The 14,703-nt window shown below is 45.6% G+C and overlaps 1 protein-coding gene across 1 annotated transcript in view; it reads left to right on the top strand.

The window, feature by feature from the left end:
• Positions 1–14,703, top strand: part of RAPGEF1 (Rap guanine nucleotide exchange factor 1) — an 84,914-nt gene that overhangs the window by 38,343 nt on the left and 31,868 nt on the right. Inside the window, exons 4-9 of the mRNA XM_059486180.1 lie at positions 882–1,038; positions 5,425–5,513; positions 5,885–6,037; positions 7,390–7,513; positions 8,719–8,902; positions 9,457–9,972. Of these exons, the coding sequence (XP_059342163.1) occupies positions 882–1,038; positions 5,425–5,513; positions 5,885–6,037; positions 7,390–7,513; positions 8,719–8,902; positions 9,457–9,972 (1,223 nt within the window). The remainder of the gene's footprint in view (positions 1–881; positions 1,039–5,424; positions 5,514–5,884; positions 6,038–7,389; positions 7,514–8,718; positions 8,903–9,456; positions 9,973–14,703) is intronic.

Genomic DNA, 14,703 nt, shown 5'->3' with positions numbered 1-14,703 from the left:
AAATGGGAAGATTTGGAACAACTTGTATCAGTAATGATTGCAAGATTACACCTTCTCTTATCTGTTTATGGTTTTGATGCAGTTTGAAATTGATTTAACGTGGCAAAGAATTGCTGAAGCGTTGCCATCAGCAGTGCTGTTAACACACCTTGTTTAGTAATGAAGTCGGTGTTTTCAGAATGGCCAGGAAAATGCCTGGGAGCACTGTTGTTACAGTTAACTTTTATTTAAAGCTGTCATCCTTCCAAAACTCATTTTTTTCTTTCCCCTTCAGAACAATAGCTTCAATTCTGTTTCTCATTAAAAACAAAACAAAGCAACACCCTTCCTCTTTCAAACCTGAAATTCATTCAGTTCAGTTTCTCTAAAGAAGTAATTTTAATTACATGTTTTCAGGCATTATAAACAGTGAGGCAGTGATTTGTAAAGGAATGAATAGAGTCAGCTCTCAGTGGTCCAAGGTGGTTTTGGGGAGAGCTAATAAGGAAGAAGGATAATACTGAAATAACATAACTTAAATGTAGGGCTTGAATACTTATCTTTAACGTTAAGGCATAGGATGGAGCTGTAAATTAAGATGGAAAGAATTGTTTTTAGCATTGCTGTGTTAACCTGCATCCTAGATAATTCCTTCTGATACTTGGGAATGAGCTGTTGGTGGTTTGTACCTTCACACTGTCATCATTTGGTGCTAGAGAACAGGAGAGCAGCTGAGCTTTGTCACCTGCTCAACACAAATTCTGAGTGTCAGAGAGCAAAGCACTGAAGTGCACAGTGTGAAACTCACTCTCCTAACATTTGATAGCATCTCCAAAATTTCTTTTTGTTCTCTTTTTTTTTTTTTTTTTTTTTCCTCAACTGCTCCCTGTCCTGCTGTGCAGTTCTGCCATCTCATCCTGCTACAGCCGAGTGTACCAGAGCCTGGCCAACCTCATCCGCTGGTCTGACCAGGTGATGCTGGAGGGGGTGAACTCAGAGGACAAGGAGATGGTCACAACAGTGAAGGATGTCATAAAAGCTGTTCTGGATGGAGTCAAGGTACGTGAGACGTTGTAAATTTTATTATAAAGAGCATATAGTAAAGTATTTTAGAAGAGATCTGTGTAAACTTGAACTCTTCTAGTGTCAACTAGACCCCTTCTAGTTTAAACTAGACCCCTTCTAATTTAAACTAAACCTCTTCCAGTTTAAATTAGACCTCTTCTAGTGTAAACCAGACCTCTTCTAGTTAATCTCTTCTAGGTTTTTAAGTGCAGGTAAAATATGATGATCCTATTTCTGCCTTCAGTAAACTTACCTCTTAAATCAACTGTTCCATAACTTAAATGTTCCTCTTTGGAGTGCTGGTTAAAGACTAGCACAGTTTGGCTCTGAATGGGAACTTCTGGCATGCTCACCCTGGCATTTGGATGAATTGGACGAAGCAATGGATCTTTCTTCAGTGTTGCATTAAATTTTCAGCAAGTCATTCCCAGTCTCCCCTGCAGATTACAAGACGTGGTTTGCACATTTTCTGTCTCAGCAAAATAAAATGAAAATGCTCCCTTGTCAATGCCCACAAAGAATGAAAGACTCCAGCTCCATCTTTTAAGAGAAATTTCAAGGGATTTGTCAGTGGTACATCACCACTCTGAGCAGCTGGATTAGGGTGTGGAACAGGTGATGAGCTAAACTCAGTTTTGTGCAGATTAGTTTTACATTGCTAATGGAAACGTTGAACAGAAACCTTTGTGTCCATTGTCAGACCTGCTTGTAGCATTCCCTCCCTCTTCCACCCTGGACAAGCTGTGGGCTTTCCTCCTCCCTGGAAGGTTCTTGTACCCATTATTTCTGTGTCCCAGGCTGTCCCTGGGCTGATCACTCACCTGTCCTGGCACTGTTGGTAAAGTTTGGTTGATCTGGGCTTAGGGCACCAGTGGAGTCTTATCTCCTGGGAATCTTATTTTGGAAACTTTAGAGGAAGTTAAATCTCTTTCAGGAGCAGGGCTGAATTTAAAGGGGAATGTTTAAATCACAAGAAAAATTGGGATGGAGTTTTAAGAACTGCAGCATCACCTGGAGTTAAGGATCAGGAACTGGTGCCTTTCACTGTACTCAGACTCAGTTTTATTAAATGGAGCCAAATGTAAAAACAAAGTGGATCTCCCAGGCTTTGACTGTCACATTTTCAAGCCTCTTGGTTTGATGTCTGCTTCATCTGGATATCTCTTTAATGTCACTCAAGCACAGATACTAAAGTCTGCTATTACTTTATGAGCCTTTTAAATAAATATCTTTGAAACAAATCATTTCTAGCACCTAAAGAAGATGGATTTTCTAGGATTATTTTGCACAATATGCTCTTTAACTTTAAGCTACACATTTTAAAAGTAAAGCTGGCCTTAAATTTGCACAGCAGGAGAGAGGAAAAGAGTTTAGCCTAAAATCTCAGCTGCTGTTAGTCTGGAATTCAGCAGCAATTTGGAGGATGTGAAAATCTGTGCTGTAATTCCCCAGCAAATGGTGAGTTACCACTGAGTGAATCTGCACAATCCCAGGGAGGGATGTGTTATCCCCAGATGTGGATCAGAGCTATGTGGTCTCATTGCAGGAGAGTTGGGTACACAACTTGGGAGTTGTTCTTTGACTTCAAACAGTATTGAAACCCTTGGTACCTGTTGCCTTTCAGCCAGAGCTGTGTCCTCTGCACACTGGGAGAAGCTCTGGGATGGGGGAAGGTCTGGGATGTCTGTTCTTGAGCCAGCCCAGACTGGAGCATCCATGGACATGTCCTTGCAGTGCTAAATCAGGCTCTGCTTTGTTTTTAGACTGAGTTATTTTGGCCTTCCAGTTGGAGCTGGCTCATGTCTGGTCAGCCCTAGAGCAGATGTGTGGCTGTCTGGGGAGATGGGAGAGTGTTTGCCCATCAAGAGGTCAGCATTTGGGAGCAGCATGCTTTCACCTCCTGCACAGCAAGGAACAAAGTTTATTTTAGCAAGGCCCAGCCACATTTGGTGGAAGCAGAACTGAGATGATGGACACTTCTCTCCACAGCAGAGCCTGTGTTTTGTTTTTCTGGCAGATCACACAAGATCCACTTCCACATTTCAATGCTTACTTCTTTATTTTCAGAATTAAACATAAAGGAGACTCTTGTTCACCTCTGTTACTTGATATTTTGATCTCATGTTTTAGGGCTTTGCTAGGCAGGGGAAAAAATCCTTGGTTTGATTACATAACTTCTCAAAAATCCATCTCATTGTGGAATTTTCAGCTTGCTGAAGTAGCACAGTTTGTAGAGAGGCTTTAATTATCTCTAATTACTGCTGCAGGAATCTCTTTCCTTGCTGATAAGGAATAGCATAATGTGCATCTGGCTCAGTTGTGTGCACATTACCTCTATGTGTATGCTAAAGATTCTGGCTTGATTTCCAAATGCTGATTCTCATTTGGGGATAGCAGAGAGCAGAAACACTGAGGGTCTGGTGATATTTGTCAAAGTTGGAAGGGAAAGTGATCCTCTCAGGTAATTGCAGTCATGCCTTGGTGCCTCCACTGGAAGGTGCTTTGGGTTTTTCCTCCCCCAGTCCCAATGGTTTGAATAATTCTGAAGATACTTTTGAGCCAAATTGGGTTGGTTTTCTCCCATTTTAACCTACATTTCCATGTGGTAGACAACTTTGTGTCCATTATGATTGGCAAAATAGGAAAACTGAGCACTTCAGCCCTGAGTGTCTGGGGCTCCTCAGTGCTGCTGCAGCACAGCCACCACCACAGTCTGCAGTGTTGGCCTGGCTTTGGTTTCAGGTGAAGGAAAAGGAGACATTCACTTTCCCTTCCACAGCCTTCTCAGGGGGATGTTTAAGGAGTATTTTGGCTTTCGGTTTGAATGCCCACATATTTTATTTCCCTTATTGTGCTCCTGTGTGTTTGCAGTCCTCGCTGGCCACTACCCCAGAGACTCCAACCCTGAGTCTCTTTAAGTACATGAGGATCTCCAAAAACCTTTTCAGCAGTGGAATTTTGCCCAGAGGGCAGAAAGGTGGCAATCCATTGAGTCATCACTCAGCCCCATGATGCCAAATGCAGCCAGAAGAGTCAAGTGATGTTACTCATCAGGACACTTTCCAGAACACACTGTTCCCACCAGGGCTCTCTGTCCCTCATCTTCATATTTTAGTCCCCATGGACATCTGTTTGTGCTCCCTCTTCCTCCCCCCTGTGTGGGATGTTCTGGAGAGCTGAATTTTTGGCTAACACGATGTACTGTGTTGGAGCACCAGCTCACACCAGGAGTGTAAGTAGGGCATGGAGACCAAAGTCAGCTGTGGTGGACACTTGGATGGTGTTTGCTCCTTACTCCTCTTGTTGTGTGTGTGTTAACCCATGGAATTTCAGCTTTCAGTAGAGCCTGATGTAAAAGGGCCAGAACTGGAGTATTTTCCTTCCTCAGAGGGATGATGGCAATGCCAGGTGTTTCCAAGCTCCACAGACAACGACACAAAGATGATACTGGAATGATGACACTGTACTTCAGGCTGCTTTAAAATAAATAAAATTAAAATTGATCCCTTCCAGTTTCCTTTGTGTAACATGCTGGGAAGCCAATAGCGGCAGGAAGCAGTGCCAGTTTTCCAGGCTGCCTGTAAGAGGGGCATGTGTTTGTGTCTCTGAGCTGGAGATGTATTTGTCAGCCTCAGACAAATCCATGAAATGTTCTCTCTGTCTTTGTGGCGTGAATGATTGTTGCTTTGACTGCTGGCAGACTTAGAGTTCAGGATTATCATGCCCTTATCTCTTTATCCAGAGCCTTATCTGCCCATAACAGATACACTGCAGTAGCTTCTTGAATGATTAGGTCTTCTATTACTAATGTGTTAAAAGGTAGCTTCAGGGGAAGCAGCCTTTTAATGAAGGTATTCTCTGCTTAATTTTTGGTGGGGCATTTTACAGAAAACTTGCTTTTTGAAGCAAATACATTCTTATTTATAAAATAGAAAGCAATTATTTAATGTTGGTTTTGGCTAGATGAAGTACTCCACTGGGTAAGACTGTTTTGTACTTAGATTTATATATGTAAAGCAAATTTGCCATTATTTAGGGTGTTGTGTGGACTGGAACACAGTTGTGAGACAGAGGAAAGAGGAAGCATAGCAAAAACACACACATGTGGGTTTGTGCAGAATCCCCATTCACTCAGGGTAATGAACTTCACTCAAATGCTGCCAAAACTTCCTCTGGGTGCAGGCTGCTCCTCAGCAGCTGTTCTGCATCATTTGTGTGGCTCTGTACCAGACTTACACCCAGCTCAGCTCTCTGTGTCCACACCATCATTAAACCATAACCAAGAGTTTACTGCAGTAGCATCTCTTTGTGTTCTGAGATGTTTAAGTGCAGCATTCATGAAATGATGATTATTCTCTTTTTCTTCTCTCCATCCATCAGGAGCTGGTCAGACTCACGATTGAAAAGCAGGAGCATCCCTCTCCCACAAGCCCAGTTAAACCCAGTTTGCCAGCATGTAAATCTGACAGGTGGGTCACTGATTTCTTCTGTGGGCAGCACTGATGTAGAAGGGATAATTTCTGACTGCTGACAGTGGAGTCACTCAGCTGCTCTTCACAGAGGGTGGTGTAGTGTTCTTTATGTAGCCACTGTCCATTTCAGTAGGATCACTAAATGTGCTATGATAGGACAGACACCAAAATCTGGCAGTGAAACACCCTTTGTGTCACATGCACTCTGAGCTCTGCACATACATGGAATTCCACCTGCAGATGCAAATTCTGCCTTCTGCTCTAGGTGTCTGTCTGATAGCACATGATTTAAAATAGGTTTGAGTCTGTCAGGGCTGTGTTCCAGCTGTGGTTTATGATTTACAGTCTGTGTTTTGCATGTGTTGCAGCCCATCAGAACTTCCCCTTACAGACCGAGAAATGGAGATCCTCAACAAAACAACAAACATGACTCAATCCAACGAGCTGCTGACTGACTCCATGGATGAAGAAGTTGCACCTCCTAAACCCCCTCTGCCCAGCATTCGTGTGGCAGAGAACAGGTAACACTGCCCAGCCAGCCAAAGAGCACCAGTGCCTCTCACCACCCTGTTGGATTTTAAACAATCTTGCAAAATGTGCACAAGAGGGGAGGGTTTGTGTTACTTTTGAATTTCCAGTCCTCCAGAGCAATTCTTCCCTGCTCCTGCACTCTTTGTGTTCTCTCTTATTATTTCTTTGTGTCTTTTCCTTCTTTTTATGTGAGGATAATGCCATGCCCTGATACCCACACATGAGAGGCATCACATAAATCCATATAACCTCACATAAAACTGTGTGATTTCCGCACTGTGCAGTCTTGGTCTGCTGTATCCCATGGGAAATGTTCCTTTAACCTCAGGGGCAGTTCCCAATCTGTCCTGCACAGCCAGGTTGTTCAGCTTTGCCTATCAGCTTAAGAGTGAAAGCCAGGAGTGTGTGAAAAAAAAGACCTTGTGCTTGGTTGTTCTTACCCTGTTCTGAGAGTAACCACATGAAACTTTCTGTGTTCTATTTTGAGAAGGAAGAGAAAACCCCCAATTTGCAGGTTTGTGTGTGTGTGTGTTGTTTTTCTCCTCTAGTACTGGTGCTGATGGCTGGTGTGAAAAATACGTGTTGTGGTAATTTGCAAATGCGGCTGTGGCTGACAAAAAGAATCACATTTCTGTGTATTTTATGAATTCTCAAAGGTTATATAAAATTTTTATGGTATGTTCCAAGAACAGACTATGTGTGCTCTTGGGAACTTCTCAGGCTTGATGACTACCAGAATTACGTGTCAATAGGAGCAAAAACTTAAAAGTCAAAGGGTTAAACTCTCACAAATTACTGTAAATGTGTGGGTCTGACACAGATTCATGCCAAAACAGGGGGCCCTCACAGTGCACAGTGAAAGCAGCTCTGACCCTTTTGTTCCCTGAAGTTCACCAAGAAAGCAAAGACCAAAAAAGAGAATTTTCCTGTCCTGTAAATCTGTTAAAATTTGAGCATTTTTCAGATCTGGAAGGTTTGAGGAGGGGGAGGGACTTCTGTGAATGGAAACAATATTTGGGTCAACCAAAACATTTAATTTGGATTTTCACTGCTTTTATTAAGAAATAATTACCATGCTAATTAACTCCATTAAATTATACTTTTTGCAGCAGCATTTGTTTCTGTTTGAGAAATACCAACCTTAAGAAATAAATCACTTAACAAGAGAGTTACCTTACCTGTGAGACTATTCTTAAATCGATATTTTTAGTGGATACCTTTTGCTGAATAGCTCCTGGCTGACAAAAGCTCCTGGAAAACATCTCGTGAAGCCTCTGAAAATCCTTTTTTTTTTTTTTTCTGGAAGAGTGATGGAAACATCAATTCCTGTTGTGTCTTGCAGCCCTCCACCAGCATTACCCCCTAAAAAACGTCAGTCTGCACCTTCCCCAACCAGAGTGGCTGTGGTGGCCCCCATGAGCAGAGCTACCAGTGGGTCCAGTTTACCTGTTGGGATCAACAGACAGGTAATGGCATAACCCCATTGTGAGAGCCAAGGGAAATGTGCTGGGAGCTGGAGAAAAGCTCAGGGAGATGCTGAGAGCTGCAGGTCCCTGCTCGTCCCAGGCATTCTGCAGTGGGAGTGGCAGTGGCAGGAGCAGCAGTGTCATAAATAATGTTGGCAGCGTTTTTTTTTTTTTTTTTTTTTACAGCGTTGTTGTGTTTAATTAACAAATTGCTACAAACTTGGTTGCCTTGAGGGGTGGCAGAGTGTGAGGGTGGGAGAGGCTGAGTGTTGCCATGGCCAATAGATCAGGGGACAGCAGCTGGTTGAGCTCCCTGACGTCTCACCATCTCTTGAAAGACTTATTTTCATCCAGTCACAATTTCAAACATCTTTTAACTCAAGCAGCAGTTTGAGCTGCTGCTCTGACTGCTGGTGGTGCTTTGGGGAAATTTGTACATTTTCTGGTAGAAAAATGGGAAAGTTGTATGTGTGTTAATCACATTCAATTTCTTGTGCTTGTCTGGGGTTTATGAGGTTGTAAATGGCTGGGTTTGCTTTACCCATTCAGGAACTTACTAGCTCAGCAGTGAGGACCTGAATCATATCAAATTGCACAAAAATCAAATCTTGTCCTCATCCCCAAAGCCTCAGCTCTGGCTTAGGGAGCCTCTACAGCCATTTGGCTGACTCAGATAAGCTGTGGCCACTCTTCAGTTGAAACTACAGTCACACTAAAGGTGTTCTGATGGAGTGGGAGTAGTGAGGGGTTCACTCACAGGTTAATAAGCTTGAGGTGATTTCTGAAATGGGCCCATAGACATAGGCACAGAAAGTTGTATCTCACTGTAGTTTATTTTCTCTTTGTGTGAGGTAACCAAGTATTTGCTAAAGGCCCAGGTGTGTCGTGAGAGGTCTTGCAGTGTCATTCCCTTGTCTCAGTGTTGGGACAGACAGCAGACACAGGTAGCTGTGAAGAACTTGATCATCTTCTCAGCATGTGTAAAGTCCAGTGTGGTTACAGAACCCCTGCTTGAAATCAAGAGCACCCAGAGCTCCCTGGCATGCCCTGTTTGCCACATCAGAGAGTTTCTGTGTTCTCCCTGAGCTTAGAGAGAGCCAGCAGCACTGGGAGGTCTTTGCTCCTCGAGCTGCATCTTCCTCACTAGCGAGCTACCAAGAGTGATGATGATTTGACGTTTTTATTTTTTTATTTCTGTCCTGAAGGATTTTGATGTTGACTGCTATGCCCAGAGGAGGTTGTCAGGCGGGAGCCACTCCTACGGGGGGGAGTCTCCTCGGCTGTCCCCGTGCAGCAGCATTGGCAAGCTGAGCAAGTCAGACGAGCAGCTCTCGTCGCTGGACCGCGACAGCGGGCAGTGCTCCCGCAACACCAGCTGTGAAACCCTGGGTAAGAGGGGCTGCTGGGGGCTGCTCTGCCCTGCCAGCTCAGCTGCACGAGCTCATGGACTCAGTGCGCTGCACTTGCAGCTGCTGGCGTGGAGTTGCTGCAGGCAGCTCAGTGCGGAGCTGTTTCAGAGAGGGAAAAGCCCAGGGGATGTGTTTCCCGTGCTGTAGGTGATGGTTCTCAAACTCAATTCAGCTCTCAAGTGGAGTGTTTTCTTCATTTCAGCCCTGTCTGCAGAAATTACAGTCCTGGTAGACTAAAGCAGTGTGGTTTCTACATGCTAGGAGAGAAAATAAAAATATAAATATGACAAAAATTAAGTCTGCAGATGTCTGCCTATTGAATTTTTGTTATTTGTTTGCTAGTGTAAAGAATTAATTATGAGTTGTATGAAGTCTGGATGTTACAGAAGGTGTAAAAAGATGGTCCCAGCTGCAAGGAAGTTCCACTCTGATTAAAATGAACCGATTAATTAACTGATAGAATGGGAGGGACAGAACTGAGAAGGTCTAAACAGTAAAAGAGAGAAACTAATACATCATTCTCTGTTTACCCAGATCAATCAGATCACTATGATCCAGACTATGAATTCCTGCAGCAGGACCTCTCCAACACTGATCAGATACCTCCTCAGGGGCCCAGCGTCCTCAGCCCCTTGCCAGAGTCCCTGGGCGAGTCTGGCTCCCCTTTCCACGGACACACGTTCCAGCTCCCGCAGGGCTCCTCTCCTCCACTGGAGCCCTGCAGCCTCCCAGGAGCGGCACAGCCAACAGAGACTCCCCCAGCTTTGCCAGAGAAGAAGAGGAGGAGTGCAGCCTCGCAGACCTCAGAGAGCTCGGGCTGCAGGGTGTCCTACGAGAGGCACCCATCCCAGTACGACAACATCTCCGAGGATGACCTGCAGAGCGCCGCCCTCGTCCCCTCCATGCCCTTCACGCCCTTTGCTGCTGTTCTGCCTTTCCAGCAAGGAAACTCTTCAGCTCCAGTGGGATTCATTGGTGATTTTGCTGCTCCAGTTTCGAACAGTGACCCAGAAAAGCCGCCACCTCTGCCAGAGAAGAAAAACAAACACAGTAAGAAGCGAGTTTCTGGTTGGGGTTTGTTTTTTACCTTGCAGTTGTCGTGCTTGTGATCATCACTAAGTAGTGGTGATCGTGGTGATGCTCTTATTTGAGTCTGAGTGTCCAAAGCAGTTGGTCAATGTCAAAGACATGGAGGGGAAATGTCAGGGCTGTGATGGGCAGGGGGTGATTCCTGGGGCCAGGACTGATCCAGGCCCAAGGGACCTGGAATCACACAGCATCTTGTTTACTGCATTGAGACCATGTTACTTCTCTGTTCACCTGAATGTGAGTCTTTGAGGCACTCTGCCTTGCAGATCTTTCTGCTCTATTCTCCCTTTTTAAGTCTGCTTCCTCCCCCCTTCCCCAATCTTGTTTTCCCACTGCAGGGGAGAGTTGGATCCTCTCCAGGAGCTCAGAGAAAGGGCTGCTTTTCTGTCCAAAACCCAGCCCTGCCAGAGCAGTTATTGGCAGTAGGAGCACAGTCACCCACATAGCTGTGCAAGACAACACTATTAACTAGACTCCAGCACTGCTGTTTTGCTGCAGGATCTCATTTCCTTTGGATGCCTGAGAATTTCCCACATCATTAAAACAAACAGCCTCTAAAAGCAAAGGCTCCTGTCCCCAGCCAGACTCCTGGCACACCAGGGCTGACCACATCTCAAGCTCACAACCTTCCTCTGATTTCCTTAATGTTCATGGCTGAAAAATGTGAAACCTCTTGCCAAACAGGCAGCCACAGTGCTCTGCCAGGGGTGGCTGTGGACTGCACAGAGAGGTCCAGCAGATTTTGCTTTACTGGTCACTGGCTGGCTATTGCATGAGGAGGTAATGTCTACAAGATCTGGAGGAAGAGCATTACACTGCATGGCTGGCAGCCCAAGAGAAGAGCTGATTTCAAAGAGCTGAGTTGGCCTTCTGGCTCCTTTCTGCAGTTTATGGACTTCTCACTGAGAATAATTTTTGTCCAGAGAGGTTGTGGACTCCATGTCCCTGGAGGTGTTCCAGGACAGGCTGGATGGCACTCTGAGCAACCTGGCCCAGTGCGAGGTGTCCCTGTGCATGGCAGGGGGGTTGAAACTGGATTCTTTAAGGTCCCTTCCAACCCAAAGCAGTCTGAGATGCTGCAATTGTATGGATAAGGTGGGAGTAAGAGGGGTGTGTGGTGTCAGGGTTATTCTCTCCATTCCTGTGCAGTGCACTCTGCCAGTCACTTCTTTAAAATACGCCTTGTCTAAAAGCATTTCCATTATCCCTGAGTGACCAGTCCACATGAGTAACCCTCAGGGATTTTACTCAGAGCACAAGGCTTGACCCACCTGAAACTGGGGGTCATCCGAGTGTCTCCATATGCAGGAAATCTCTTTTGTTCCTCTCTGGTAATCAAGCAGTTAAAGACACTAAAATCAGCTAAGAAAGAGGCTGAGATGGTTGTGGACAACAGAGAGGAAGCAAATGGGCACAGGCAAAGGTGTTACAGTTCAAAATGCTCTCCTGAAGTGTGAGCTGCCAGGGGCTGTAATACAGAGCATGTCAGTGCAGGGTCAGATCCTTGTGGATCTGCTGTTCCCAATGAGGGATGGCTGTTACCCCACTCAGGCTGGGGGGGATGCAGGGAAATGCACCTCTGTGCACGTAGGCAGGAGGGGAGATTCCTGGGTGAGTCTTGGGTAAGAGGAAATTTTGACATTTGCAAGAGAGATCTGAGCTGTTTGCTTGTGTCATTAAGCCCCATGTATTTGTTTTCTGGTATCACACAAAATGCTAAAGAGTTGACAACAAGTTTAACAGTTATCTGCATTATTGCTTGAGCACAACTTTAACCTCAGTACCAAGACCTTGTGTGAATTTTCTTTGATGTTGGATTAGAGTTAATTGTAATCTGGCACTACCAGAAATTTTGTGAGTATTGATCAGATTGCATTGTTAAGAGAGGCAGGAGCTGTTACCTAATGTGTTGTCCACTCTGATGATTTGATAAAGCATCCTTGCAAAACTTGTAGGTAGTCCTGGGGCTGATACCTGACCTCTGCAAATTTTTAGTTGCATTTGTGTGACACTGAGAACTTGTTTTAAGTTGTTTTTACTCCACAGTATATCACACCATGGATTTGTGGTTGCTAGTTTTACTTTTTCAGCATTTAAAAGGCCAGTCAAACATTACTCGGGCTCTGTGGTGACACCCAGGATATTTTTTGCCCAGAGGCTGATGCATGTAGATATTCTTGTGTAATCACACAAGGCTGCTTCCAGAACCTCAGCAAGCTCCTGTGATCTGGAGAAAATGTATGGATTTGTTAAAAAACACAGATGGGACTTGGTAGTAGTGCCTTTGTTGTGGATAATCTTTTGGTAGCTGGCAGCAAGTGTTGCAGCAGAGACACTGATGGTGTTTATTGGTAATACAAGGAAGAACTGCTTGAGTTAACCTTGTGCATTGCTGTGAGCTGTGCTCAGAGGGACCTCCAAGAGTTGACTTCTGTATAATTTACACAGAGGAGTGATAGGGCTTTTAGTCTGGCATGAGTTATGGTTATTTTACTGTGCTAAGGGCAAATTACTCCAGACTTCTGCTTGAGCACCAGCACTGTGCTCCTGCTGAACGAGACACAGACACGGAACAGCTTCTGCCATTAAGAGCCCAGAGTCAGAAATAACAAGATCTTTTCCTCAAACAGCTTGGAAACTACTGGTGAGGCACTTATTCATGTTTCCCTCCCTGTCAGTGGGAACAAAACACAGCCTGGTGCCCAGTGAGCAGCTGGTATTTCACTGCAGGAACCACGCTGGGGGCAGGCTGGGCTCAGCCAGCGGATAATGCCAGCTCTGTGAGGAGCAGCTCTCCTCCCAGAGGTGACAGCAGCCACTGCCTCATTGACCTTGGCTTCTGCTATGTGGTACAGCTTCAGAATGTCCATTATTTTGGCTCTTGCCCATGCACACAAATCTGTTGTGCCTGTGCAGGGCGCAGGGTCGGGCTGGGCTGTCAGGGAGCCCTTCAGGGGGATGCTGGTGGGTCTCACCTTATTGCAGGTGTGCCTCACCTTATTGCAGGTGTGCCTTAGTGCTGATCATCCCCTAATAACCCCTTTGGACTCCAGCAGCCCCTGGTCCTCTCCTGCAGATAAGTGTTTGCTTCCAGGAGAGCAGTACCTGTGACTTGTGCCATATGGGCAGAGCTGGTGTGTGCTGGAAATCCCTGAGCAGCTTTAGCTCCTTCAGAAATGACAGGCAAGGCACTGCAAGTAGATTGCTGGGAAGGTGTTCCAGCCTCAGTCTGAGATTTCATGTTTTTTTTTAATTTTCACATATTTTCTGTCTGGGTTAAGAGCTGACATAAACTGGGCATGTGGTGGGAGAGGTTTCTCTCTCACGCCTCCTTTTCTCCTGGGGTACTGCCTTGAGACTGTCACTCCACCCCAGCTGCTCACTGGGGAGTTGCAGCCCCCATCCCTCCCTCTGCACAGTTGATGCAGGGCGTGCAGCCTGAGCTGAGCTGCTGATGTAATTTCCCATCTGCTTTTAAATTTCTGCCTTGTTAAAAACCACAGTGCAGAGGGGGAGAGGAGACCCTTTGCAATCAGGAGTCATGGGAGTGCTCTTGCTCTCTTTCTCTCCTGTTAAAGATTGGCAGGATTTTAATTATGCCTGTTTTGATTTGCACTCTGCAGTGCCAGGTTTGTATTTCACCATCCCAACTGTTTTTCACTTTGCCTAAAAACAAAGATGACAAAGTCGAGGCAGAGACATGCTCACCTGCCCAGGACTAGTTGTAACAGGCCAGGCAGGGGAGCTGCCATGACAATGGGATGCATTAGCCCCATAAAGAGCTGAGATAAAAGAGCTCTTCATTATTCCCTTGCAGATTGAGTTAAGGCAGATTGAGCATTCGGGCTCAGTGCCCTGAGCTGCAGTGATTTGATTTTACGCGAGTGCCCTTTTCACCAACACTTGTGAGCTGTGGTGTCATTGCAGAGTTTGGGGCTGTGCCAGGAGCTCACAGCCATGGATCCCCAGTGGTGGCTGCAGTTCTGGGTGTTCACTGAAGCTTTTGGAGGTGACTCAACACCAAGGGTTGGTCTGCATTCAGCAGTGGCTGCTGCATTGTGCCAGCACTGCCAGGCCTGCCTTCTTGGCTTTTGTCCTGCTCAGCTGATGAGCTCTCAAAATCTTTCCCTCAAGCTCTTGTCCTCTGCATTTCTGCAAGGACTCCCGATCCTTAGTTCAGTTTTGCTGCTAGAGAAATATCTTCCATAAGCCTTCTTTAGATCTTGTCTCCTGAAGTTGTTGTGTGATACCAGGGCATTTTCCAGGGCACAGGAGCACCTTAGCCAACTGAATCACTGATACCTGAAAAGACAATTTTAGCAATTCTGTATTTCCTGCACCATCACCATGATTCCAAATAAGACAGTAATTCCAGAACATGCTTCTTGTCACTGTGAGGTGGTGCTGGGAAGGAGCAGGGAGTCTGAGGGAGCAAGAGGAGCAAGGCTCAGGTGGCAGGGAGAGCTCAGGTCAGGACTGCAGCAGCTTTGCAGGGCTGTGCAGGACTGGCTGTGCTGCAGGACATGAACAGGTTGTGCCCTGGCAGGGCTGTGGGGTCACAGGATGGGGACAGCAGGTGCTGCCGGTCAGGATTGGAGTCCATCAGCTCCATTTCCTGTGCTCCCATTGCTCCAACCTCGTTTTTTTCATTATTTCTTTTTTCTTTATTCCATTTTTTTGGAAGATGGATAT

This window comes from Ammospiza nelsoni, chromosome 20 (assembly GCF_027579445.1).
Source record: "Ammospiza nelsoni isolate bAmmNel1 chromosome 20, bAmmNel1.pri, whole genome shotgun sequence".
NCBI lineage: Eukaryota > Metazoa > Chordata > Aves > Passeriformes > Passerellidae > Ammospiza > Ammospiza nelsoni.
The sequence above is the reverse complement of the archived record's forward strand: the minus strand, read 5'-3'. Positions and strand labels throughout refer to the sequence as shown.